This window comes from Mya arenaria, chromosome 8, assembly GCF_026914265.1.
Source record: "Mya arenaria isolate MELC-2E11 chromosome 8, ASM2691426v1".
In the NCBI taxonomy this organism is placed as follows: domain Eukaryota; kingdom Metazoa; phylum Mollusca; class Bivalvia; order Myida; family Myidae; genus Mya; species Mya arenaria.
In genome coordinates this window covers 60,519,345-60,532,453 of record NC_069129.1, presented here as the reverse complement: position 1 = coordinate 60,532,453, position 13,109 = coordinate 60,519,345, and the positions used below count along the sequence as shown (strand labels likewise).

The following is a 13,109-nucleotide window of genomic DNA, read 5'->3' as shown; positions in this document are numbered from 1 at the left end:
CAAAAAGGGCGGTAATCGCCGTGTTTGAAGTTGCTCCATGATCAAAAGCTGTTGTGTGCTACTTCTGTGTTGTTAATTTCGCTTACACACTCCTTCCCTTATTGTTTGCTATATAGGCTAGTTATAGCAGTAATGTCTGACGAAGAGGATTTTCCAGATTCCACTGATGATGAAGATTATGTTCCCTCGGGTAAAATGAACTGATACGTTTAAATTAATTAAATATTTAGATTTTAAACGATTTGTCTGTAAATTCGGACAGTACACTTTTGGACATGTATGTCATTTTCACCTTGTGCACAGTCTTATTCGTAATTTCTTTTACATTATACTGGTCAAATACATATGTCACTTTACTCATTCTCACAGGTGAGTGATGTAGTGTAAGTGTAAGTATTCAACTTATCTGGGCTGATTAGCTCAGTCGATAGAGCGCCTGATTAATTCATATGAATGGCTTATACAGTAAGTCTTAACGATTTTTGGTATTGGCTGGATTGTAGCGTCCATACTGTTGTTAATTGAATTGTGAATGTATTCCAATATATTAAGCTATTCATAGTTAAAGTTGATTTCAGACACTTTATTGGTGCTTTGGCTGTGTTTCTTCGGGGAAAAGAAAACTGAAATTTAGAATCAAATAATAGGCATAAGAATATGGCTAGGTGCTTGTCACTGCCTACCTCATGTGAGGTTTATACAGATGGCATAGACAGCGAAGACATGCTTAAACAAGGTATATTTCTTAGAACAAACTGAATTATTAATTTATATTGGCTGGCTATTCATTGTTATGTATATTTGAAAATATTGTATTACTGTTTGAGAAATTGTAATGAATTTTAAGTTTTTATAACATTTAATACTTTTTTAGATGGGATTTTCAATAGAGAGATGTGGCGTTGCAGGAAAATATTAAACTAAAAGTGTCCTAAAGTAAAAAAGACGTTTCTCTGAATAATATAAAAAAAGTATAAAAAAGTAGGGAGCCAATTTAAAGAATTTCCCCTTCCAAGAGTAACTAAGAACCAGCAACTGTTTAAATATAGCTCTTTTAATCATATTTTATTTAATTAATAAGCAAAATAATGATAAAAGATAATTGAACCATAGTAGACAAAAATGATGCTAAAACAATATTGACCTGCTCTTTATTTTATGCCTGACGTTCACCCAATTTTGTGCATGCCATTCACATGATGATATAATTTCCCCTGTATGAAAAGTATTGACATGCTCCTGATTATATATAATTGATGAATAAAGGCAGCAAAGTGCAGCGGTGAGGTGGCTGGGATTTTAGGCTACCTCAAGCAGTAAAACAAATAAACTCTTTATATACTTTTTTGTGCTTAAAAAGGTTGACAGTACTACCAGTGTAGGTAATGAGGTATGACCACGGCTCTGGTGCCTAGTGCCAGAGGCAGCATACTAACCAAAATCCTGAAAAAAAACATTCCAAGTAAATTAGAAAATAAAACTAAAAGGCAAACCTGAACATAATATCATAGTACAGAAACTGTTATATATGAGATTTTGTTTCTTTTGCCATTGGTTTAAAAAAATCATGATGGTACAGTAATTGCATCAGTGTGAAAAAAATATATATGCATATACATGAAGCATGTCTGCATTGTACTTGTAAATTTTATTATATAAATCTATGGTACTGGTGATGTCTGTGATTTTTTAAACACTGATTACAACTACATCTACAGTATCTTAATCCTGTTACCTTTGTCAGATGGAGAGGCTGTGTCAGAAGAAGAGCATTCAGGGGACGAGGAAAATCTTGATGCCTTGAAGGAGGATGGTGTAACACTCACCTCAGGGAGAAGGAGAAAGACTTCCAAAAAGAAGGCTGCCCTTTCTGGTGTGAGGTATGGACTTCAGTAATCACTCTGTTGTTAATTGATAATATATTTTTTTTTAAAACAAAGCGGATTAATGAACATTTCAAACTATTTTATTCAATCTTGCAATCTAGAACTTGAAATTTGATATTCTGGCTCTTGTCCAGTTTCCACTCTATTTGAATTGATTATTTGTTATTCACACATAAATGAGACGGCTTAATTTGCTAACATCTGGTAATTTCAGATTGAATTTTGTATTTTGAAAGAATTTTTTCAGCAGTGTTCATAAATATTGTATGAGGGGTATAAATTAATATGGAACCTTAACCCTTTATAAATCAACAAGCATCACAGTGCAATACATGAACAAAAAAATATAGATTTTACCTTAGTGTCAAATGAAACCTTGTTTTTAGAGTATGTGGTAATGATTGCAGGAAGCGTAAGGGTGGTATACAGCTTGAGGGTGAGACAGAGGTGGCAGAAGAGGAGAAGAATACGGAGTTGGAACAGCAGATCAAAGCAGAACAAGAGGTTCACACTCAACTGCCCTCTGTCATTAAGGGATCTTATTTCTATTATAAAATCTTAATGCTGTAGGGACTTTATCAAAGATGGCAACAAGTTGGGGTTTTTTCCTTTCCTAAATGTTGTTTACAATTATGTTACTGGCAAAAGTTCAATCCAAACAAATATATACCCAAAGAATATAAAATATACTGGTTACACTTAATATACACTTTATGTAGTTTACGACTAAGATCTTGAATGACACGGGTCCCATGGGTTCAGAAACTCGCCATACAGTTGTTTTTTAGCACATGTAGTGCACCATAGTAGCATCACTGTTTTGATGACTGCAATCATAAATGATCCCTCCATGTTCAAGGCTAAGAAGGTAGAGCAGGAGAAGAAGAAATCCGACGACCTTTGGGCAAGCTTCATGTCCGATGTTGGCAAGAGGCCCGAGAAAAAAACAGCACCAGCCCCAAGCGGATCACTAGCATCAACATTAACAAAGGTTAGTATAGCTTACGATATACGTGTTTAAAGAGAGCAGACAATATGAGAGCAATGTTCATGTCTGACGTATACAAGAGGCCGGAGATCCCAAGCTGATCTTTGCCTTAACATTGACAAAGGTAAGTACGGTATAGCTTATGATGTATGTGTTTAAAGAGAGCAGACAATCTGAGGGCAAGACTCATGTCTGACTTATACAAGAGGCCTTAGAAAAAAACTTGCACCAGCTGGCTGATTACTTGCTTTTACATTAACAATGGTGAATGTTGCTTCTAATGTGTCGAACATCATTGCCAGAGAAAGCTTTAAAAATAAAATACTAAACTATCTTCACTGTTCAGTTAAAGTAGGGGTTTAGCTAACGAGTTATGAAAGAGTGTGGCACCTTGTCTTTTTTTGTAGCACTCTTCTTTCTGTATGCAGACCAGAATGTGCTACATGTACCTTCATAGAATTAAGTGCTTAAGACTGTCAACATTTTATTTTAGAGCAATTAAAACTTATAATAAGATTATAAATACATAACAACCTCACACATTTGGCACATTGTTCCTATTCTGCGGCATCCTGTTATTATTAAAACCAAGCTAAAGTCTTAAGTTAAAGTCAGCCAATCATTTGCAGTATAAAACCTTTCTGATTAATTCCAACACATCAACACTCCAATCCATGTTCTATCAGACAACACTAGGTAACAGTCTATTATTTCATAAAAACAACGCTGTAATATCTTTGTACCAAAGAGAATCAACAAACCACAGAGTTTTACTATACATTTAATATAGGTCTTAATACATTGCATCGCAAACATAAACTGCTATCATAGAGGCTTCTCTGGCTGGGAAACACCAGGTAGTATCATATTACCACAGCCAATATACTACACTATCTCTCTTTTTTTTTTTTAGAAAAATTATGAAATAATTTTGCAACAGTTAATATACAGTATGTAAATCGCATCAGCTTAATCATTCTTCATAAATTATATCCAATGTTTATTTTTTTAACTGAAACAGTATTACAGACTTTAGGATATCATTAACTAATGTCAAACACCATTCCATTCATACATCTGTTAACATTTAATCTCAATCCTAAAGTGTCTAATCAGCTAAAATAACATTTCACAGAATATTATAATGTCAACCTGTCAGGTGGTTTTCTCTCCCGTGTCGGATAACGCCTAGCACTTAATTGTTTATATTCCAGTATGCCCGTTGAGTTATTGTTTTCACTGCCCGGTGTAATTACCGACTTCTCACCATCCGATTGTTTCAATTCAGGTGGTTTGTCCTGGGTTGACTCTGTCTCATTATAATTGCTCGGAATTGATCTTGCAAACATGTTAGGCCAAGCAAATGGTAATTCTTTGTTTGACTGTTGATAATTCTCCGGAAAGTTGGCATAATTTTTACGTAAATGATCAGCATGACAAAAATGGATCTTTTTGTCAACTTTTACTAAGTACATTACTGGTCCTTTTATTTTATGAACTATTCCTGGAAGCCATTTCCATTTTCTCCCACCGATTAATGTTGTTTTCACTAGCACGCTCTCTCCTTCAGAAAACATGCGATACGTTTTATGACCCCTGTCATGATTGTCCTTCATTCGTTCCTGCTTTTTCTCAATGTCTTGCTCCTCATTTGGTCTAAGCAAGGTCAACCGGCTTCGTAATTGTCGTTTTAGAAACAAACCTGCTGGCGATTCTTTGGTAATTGAATGGGGTGTATTACGATAATTCAGTAGAAATTTTGTCAATCTGTAATTCAGTGAATCATTTTTCCCCTTGTAATCCTTGTCAAAAAGTTGTTTCTTGAGAGCCTTCTTGAGAACTTGTACCGCCCGTTCGGCTGCCCCGTTCGAACTCGGATGGTAGGCAGGAGACCTAGTATGTTTAATACCATTGTTTACCATGAAGTATTTGAAATCCACAGATGTAAACCTTGGATCATTATCACTAACTAGTTCTTCTGGTAAGCCCCATGTACTGAATAGTCCACGCAATTTCTCAATGGTTTTTGCACTCGTGGTTAATTTCATCGGCATGACCTCGATCCATTTGGAATATGAATCGAATATGAAGCGAATTTTGAACTGACATACATGTGTCACATGCCCGTACCATATATTCAATGTCCCTATCTATGTTTTCCCACCAAACATAGCTTCGAGCCACCGCCTTTATTCGGCACATACCCAGATGTTGATCATGCAACTCTTCTAATATTCTTTGCCTGAAAGTATCTGGTATAACAACGCGTAATCCCCATAATATAACTCCATTGTCCGTTGACAATTCGTTTCTCCGGTTGAAATACAATTTTAATTCCGTTTCAGTAAAATGGTTTGGCCAACCATTCATTGTATACTCGTACACTTTGCTCAACACCAGGTGCTTTCGAGTTATTTCTGCAATATCTTTGGCAGAAATGGGAATTTCCTCGACATAGGACACATTTCCCTCATCTTCGATGTAACACGCGTCCGTACCGGCTACTGGTAAACGTGACAGAAAGTCGCAATTTCCATGATCTGCAGATTTCCTGTACACAATGTCATACTCATACGCGGATAGCGTAACTGCCCAACGCTGCAAACGCGCTGCTGCCATAGTACAAATACCTTTCTTCGGACCCAAAATAGTTGTCAAACTTTTGTGATCGGTTATCAATGTAAACTTGCGTCCGTACAAGTGCTTGTGAAACTTTTTCACACCATACACTAGAGATAGTGATTCTCTGTGAATCTGACTATAGTTTTTCTCACTGTCCGTCAGTGTCCTAGAAGCAAAAGCAATAGGCCGCTCTTGCCCATCTTCCATAATATGTGATAACACTGCACCAATGCCATAAGATGACGAATCACAAGCTAACGTCACCGGCAATTTCATGTCATAGTGAACCAATAAGCCACTGTTCACTACCAGGTCCTTGCTTTCATTGAACGCCTTGTCGCAAGCTGCCGACCACACCCATTTTTCTCCCTTTTTTAAGAGACCATGAAGTGGATGCAAGAGTGATGCAAGATTTTGCAAAAATGACCGGTAGTATCCAATTAAGACCATATAAGATTTCAGCTGACTCACATTTTCAGGTTTCGGGCAGTTTCTGATGGCATCGATTTTGTCTTTCGTGGCCTGAACGCCGTGTTTGTTCACCAAATGTCCCATGTACACCACCTCGTCCTGCATAAAAGAACACTTCTTTTCGTTCAGCTTTATGTTGTGTTCACTCAATCTTTTTAGAACTTCTCTCAAACTAGTCAAATGCGATTGATCATTCGGCCCCGTAATCAATATGTCATCAATTCTACACACCACATTTGGAATTTCAGCAAATATTTTGTCCATTACTGACTGAAAAATCGATGGACTGCTACTTATTCCATAAACCAATCTGCAGTAGCGATAAAGTCCCTTTGATGTGTTCACAGTTAACAATTGCTCTGAATCTTTGTCCACCTCAAGCTGTGAATATGCCTGAGACAGATCCAATTTAGTGAACTTTTGCCCTCCTGCTAATGTCGCAAATAAATCCTCTGTATTAGGTATGGGATACTGTTCCTCACTTATTTCGCGATTTACTGTAACTTTGTAGTCTCCACAAATTCGCACGCCTTTATCTGGCTTTGGAACCACCACCAGTGGTGTAGCCCATTTGCTGTGTTTCACCTTGTAAACAATCCCTTCTTTTTCCATGCGCTCAAATTCTCGTTCTACTGTTTCCTTAATTGCATAAGGCACTGGTCTAGCCTTACAGAAGATAGGTTTTGCTCCGTCTTTCATTCTGATATGCGCCTTGAAACCTTTAATTGGTAGATTCCGTGAACTTTCATTATTCCAGAGGCGTTCAAACTCCTTTTTCACACACTCCAATGAAATTTCTTTTGTGCTCTCCTGAACATGGAAAATTTCTCTCAAATTGAGTGGGATTTTCTCCAGCCAATTTCTACCGAAAAGCGCTGGTCGCTTTCCTTTGGCCACTAACAGTGAAAGCTTATATTTCTGGCTTTCATTTTCCACAGGAACTTCGCATTTCCCAAGCAACTCGATCCTATTTCCAGAATATGACTTCAATTTTACATTTGTATTCCTCAATGGATACTTGCAAAGAACTTGTTTGTATATATCCTCAGGAACTATTGACACAGAACTTCCTGTATCGAGCTCCATATCAACTTTGGTACCGCCTAGAATCAGTGTCACTATGATTTTCCTTGCAGATGGACCTGAAGACGACGACTGATATATACTATTTAAGTCGCTCTCATCTGATGAAGTTTCCTCCCCGAGGTAACGTGTTTGCCGTTCTTTGATCGACGGATACCTTTTTGCTATATGTCCCTTGCGTTTACACTTATAGCACTTTGATCCCTTGAATCGGCATTTTTCAGGATCATGTTCATCTCCACAACAGAAGCAACGCTTCAATGAACCCTTTTTCCACTGTTGAGCCTGTTTGCTGCCATTCTGTTGTTTTGCCGATTTCCCTCTGTGCAAAATGTTCACTTCAGATGCAACGACACCCGACGCTCCTTGTGGCTGGAAGTAAGCCGTGTCCCTCTCAGCCATCTCCATTGCAGTTGCAATTTGGCAAGCCTTGTCAAATGTCAAATTGTCCTCTGACAACAGTTTTCTGTGAATCAGCTCTGAGTGTAATCCACAGACAAGCCGATCACGCAATGCATCATTTAAGAAGTCCTTGAACTCACAATGGGTTGCCAGTTTCTTTAGCGCCAATACATAGTCCAAAACTTTTTCCCCGTCCCTTTGATTACGTTTATTGAACTTAAAACGTTCCGAAATTACCAACGGCTTGGGCATGTAGTGATCCATGAGCGTCTTTACTAACTGTTCAAACGTCTTGTCTTTTGGTAACGCCGGTTGAACCAAGTTCCGTAAGACACCATATGGTTCCGCACCAATAACTGACAGTAACATTGACACCTTCTTGTCATTATGTGTCCCATTTGCACAGAAAAATTGTTCCAATCGTTCAACATAATTTGTAACACTTTCTTTGTCTGGCCTATATTCTCCCAATTTTCCAAAACTAGCCATGATAGTAATTTAAAGGTTATTCATCTCAAAATTAAAATCCAGTTTATTCATTTTGAAAGTTTTATCCTCGTCGCCAGATGTAATATCTTGGTACCAAAGAGTATCAACAAACCACAGAGTTTTACTATACATTTAATATAGGTCTTAATACATTGCATCGCAAACATAAACTGCTATCATAGAGGCTTCTCTGGCTGGGAAACACCAGGTAGTATCATATTACCACAGCGAATATACTACAAACGCTGCATTATATTTAGTACTATATTTCATTTGTAAAAGCTCACTTATCTTATTGCAGAAACAATCTACACCTAGCAAATCTGAAACCCCTCCATCCGATCCCACTACATCCACACCAGCTAGTTCTACTGTTACCCAGGCAACGACAAAATCCACCATCACTGTCACCAAGGTCTATGACTTCGCCGGAGAGGCGGTAAAGTAAGCATAAAAATATGTTATTGTAAAAGGTTATAAAATCATTTTAAGGGACAGTTACTGTAATCATTCTTTGGCAGAAAAGTTTGCTTTAAAAGACTCAACTAATTTAACTAATAAATCGTATGAAGGCATAGAACGAAATTGAATTGTTTCCCTTTTTCTGTAAAATGGAATTTTAATTTAAATCTTCAGATTCATAGCTTACTGAAGCAAATTTAGAAATTCAGCTTGAAAATGATTTTGTGATTGATCCTAGGGTCACCACTGTTACCACCTTTGATGTTAAAGGTTAAGATTAGATCATTTTTTTAACATATTTCATTTTAGTCCGAATAATATCTGTTCAGACTATTTTCAATCTCTCCAGGGTGACAAAGGAGCTTGATGTAAACTCTAAGGAAGGTCAGGCAGAGCTGAAGAAGCAGCAGAGCGCGACCTTGGATACATCCACCGGTGTTTCCTCGACATCCAAGCCAGGAGTTGCTTCCCTTGCATCAACATCTTCACTGCTTTCTGGGTATGCAGATTTACTCGCTGCAATTTTATGTGCACAATTCAAAAAAGCTTTGGGATTAATGATTATGTCTTTAATTCCTCTGCCAAAGTAATAAGAGAGTATATTGGCGTCTCCATTTGGTTTGTCCTTAAAGTGACACTCTTATTCAAAATCAATACATACACATGTATAACAAACATCAATTTTAACTGATATATATTTAACTACTTACAAAATAATGCATTTATGGAAAATATTAATTTCTGATAACAAGATTGTAACCGTGTATTCAATAGCAGAAAACGCAAAAATATTAAATGATTGGTGAATGCTAAAAGATTTACTGTGGTCTACTGTAGTCTCATAAGGTAGAAATACCGTGTTTTATGCTCATTTTTCAAATTAAACTCGGTATCCTTCATAAGAACCATTGTTTTCAACATTTATTCATCCTTTTAGGAATATTAAAACAATATTATTAATTGTGGTAAATCTTATCTGGGAGTAAGAGGGCATCTTTAAAGCCGCTGTTAGAAGAAGGTTTGTGTAGCAAATTCCACAGTTCTAGACACATTGAAACTTAGTACACATTTTCATCAGGATATTAAGTAAAGCCTGATGTAACTTCGATGCACAATCCGACTTTTCTAAGGAGTAACATGCCCTTGAACCTGATTTTAACATTGTGAACTGTATAAATGCAAATTGTGGAACTTCTCTCAAAGTTATTAGAGATAACATTCTGAAACTGTTCACATGTCATCATAATGTGTGGAAGTGCCCAGCATTTTCTTGTGACCAGTGACATACTTGTCTTTGAGTAATGTTCTCTTGAACATGATTTTTTTGCACTTGACGCTTTATAAGACATGGTGTAGCGAAGTTATACCACAGCTCTAAAAACATAACTCTGATACTTGGTACACATTTCTGTCATTATGCCTATGGTTGATTTTTCTGTTTCAGCAATACATGTATATATGCAAGAAAAAAGAAACTCTTAAAATGTGTTTGTAAATATAAGGTACCAGAAAGAGAGTGTCTACAAAAAGCAAACATTCAGTAAATAACACTCTTTCAGGTCGATATGGCTTAATACTGCTAACAATGAATCATTGGAAAACTGGTGCATATTGTAAATATGTGTGTTACATAAATGAACATTTTGTATTTGCAGAGGAGTAAAGCGGCCTGGTGCTGGGGGACTGGGTGGGGTACTGGCCAAAATAAACAAGAAACCAAAAATGGGAACTCTGGTGAGACTGAGTTATTTGCTTGTTCTCAATATAACGACACATATTTTAAACAAAAAACTATTAATTTTGTTCGTATATGATTTGGTTGACAAATTGAATTGTATCTTCCATGTCTTCAAAGCTGTAAACAAACTATATGAACTACAGACACAGACACTGTCTTCTGTCTGTCTTTTTCTATTTTGTGTAGAAGGCAACCACTATGTGCCCCCGATTTACTTCGCTGACACATACAACTACACTTACACGTACAACTACACTGACACGTACAACTACACTTACACGTACAACTACACTTACACATACAACTACACTGACACATACAACTACACTGACACATACAACTACACTTACACATACAACTACACTTACACATACAACTACACTGACACATACAACTACACTTACATACACCAACACTTACACATACAACTACACTTACACATTCAACTACACTTACACGTACAACTACACTGACACATACAACTACACTGACACATACAACTACACTTACACATACAACTACACTGACACATACAACTACACTGACACGTTCAACTACACTGACACATACAACTACACTGACACATACAACTACACATACAACTACACTTACACATACAACTACACTTACACGTACAACTACACTTACACATACAACTTCACTTACACATACAACTACACTGACACATACAACTACACATACAACTACACTGACACATACAACTACACTTACACATACAACCACACTGACACATACAACTACACTTACACATACAACTTCACTTACACGTACAACTACACTGACACATACAACTACACTTACACGTACAACTACACTGACACATACAACTACACTGACACGTACAACTACACTGACACATACAACTACACTGACACATACAACTACACATACAACTACACTGACACATACAACTACACTTACACATACAACCACACTTGCACATACAATTAGACTTAAACATACAACTACACGTACGCTAGAAATACACTTACACATTCAACTACATTTCCACATTCAACCACACTTACACATACAACTACACTTACACATTCAACTACCCTTACACATACAACTACACTTACACATTCAACTACCCTTACACATAAAACTACACTGACAACTACAAGTACACATATAAGTACACGCCATGTCGTGCATTGTCTCTACCATTCATTATGTATCTGGGTGTTGCAGGAGAAGTCTAAACTGGACTGGGAGGACTTCAAGCAGAAGGAAGGCATTGAGGAAGAGCTAGCCATACACAACAGGGGCAAACAGAGGTGAGGGAAACCTACAATGGTTGTGCCCCTGTGACACAAGCTAATCGAGTGGCTTAAGAGACCATGAACGTGTACTGTTGACTGACATACATGTAAACTCTCAGAGCAATGGCCTACTGGCTTTGCTCTTACATCCCTTTAAGCAATATTTTTTTGTTCAGGTTGTTTGGAAGAAACCATGGAATTATTCATGAGTTTTTTTTGCATGCATGAAAATTGTTTTGGGTCATGTCACCAGTGCTGAAAAATATATCTCTTAACCTCATGAGTCATGCAATTGAAATTATGATATTTCAAAATGGCTATGGCAAATTTACAGTTATTTGAAAATAAATTATAGCATTACACCGCATCTTAAACACAGGAATAGTTATATATGCTATACCATTATTTGAATTATAGAATTACACTGCATCTGAAAAACTTGTCATTGCTGTATGACTACATTTAGTGTCATAAAACTACAGTCAATATACTAAAGTATGAGCATTATTTCTTCCACCCAAGTAAAGTAAATATTAGGCCATGCCCGATATCGTTATCTAGAACACAGGCAAAGATAAAAAATTACCTGTATGTAAAATAAATTGTTTTCACTACATTTTGTTTAACAGAACTGTCAGAAAAAGCTTCTACCTTGTGAAAGATAGGATCATCCCGGCCGCTGTGTAGTGTTTCTGCTTACACTCAGTAAACCTCATTTCTGCAAAACACCCCACACTCAGATGGGGATGAATTTTTATTGTACTCTCGACCATCGAAGATGCTTATAATCACACAAGTTACATAACCAGTCCACGCAGCCTGTACAGTGTGATAGCCCTTGTATGAGTGATGTATATTCAATGAGGGTAAACATTGGTAGTAAGATTTATACTACTAGGCTAAATATTGCTCAGGTGAAAGAGGCTTTCACAGTTATTTATTAAATAACCATATTATTTTTGTTTCAGCTATATTGAGAGGATGAAATTCCTACAGAGGTCAGACCAGAGACAATTTGAGATCGAGAAGAGCTTAAGACTTGGATCTACCAGCAAGAGATGACAGTGTTTGTGTTACTTTGACAAAGGAAATCTCTATCAAATAAATTAAACACAAGTCTTGTTCAATCATGTATCACTCAAAACATGGTGTGGTTTGATATGTCCATTTGTGTATTTGAAATAATAGGTCTTACCTCGCCAGGCTGTGGAGTATTATATAGTGTGTGCTACTTAGGGACCATGTATCTCTACACTATAATTTTCAATGAACGTTTCAGGAAATGTTTGTGCATCTTATACCCATTTGTAGGTACTTGGCAAGGTTGGCTTATTTCATTCGTCTTTGACCTCTGTGAAGGTTTTGGTATTTTTATAGTGAATAAAGTGTCTAATGCATCTATTATCGTTTTATTTAGTTGCCTTATTTTGAACTTGTTTTTGCGCCAATTTTTTTTTTCTCCCGGAAATGCATATGAAAACTTTTATGTTATAATTATTTTACTCTTTGGTACGGAAAAAAATACTATAAAAGTATGAAAAGACCTAGTTTAAGTGGGGAGCGAAACCAAAGCCAGTACAGAAAAAAAACACTAGAAAACTGATGGCCTACCCACTCGTCCATAGATACTCTTCTGCTGAAAATTTAAACCTATATTGATAGCATTGGAAACATCACAGGAT

At 36.8% G+C, this 13,109-nt stretch overlaps 1 protein-coding gene across 1 annotated transcript; it reads left to right on the top strand.

The window, feature by feature from the left end:
- The first annotated feature begins 56 nt into the window (after nucleotides 1-56).
- On the top strand, nucleotides 57-12,826 carry LOC128243057 (craniofacial development protein 1-like). Its single transcript, XM_052960553.1, has 9 exons — nucleotides 57-190; nucleotides 1,745-1,880; nucleotides 2,294-2,390; nucleotides 2,746-2,877; nucleotides 8,243-8,385; nucleotides 8,753-8,902; nucleotides 10,059-10,137; nucleotides 11,357-11,442; nucleotides 12,396-12,826. The coding sequence occupies exons 1-9, from the start codon at nucleotides 133-135 to the stop codon at nucleotides 12,487-12,489; spliced, it is 975 nt and encodes a 324-aa protein (XP_052816513.1). The 5' UTR covers nucleotides 57-132; the 3' UTR covers nucleotides 12,490-12,826.
- Nucleotides 12,827-13,109: the final 283 nt, after the last annotated feature.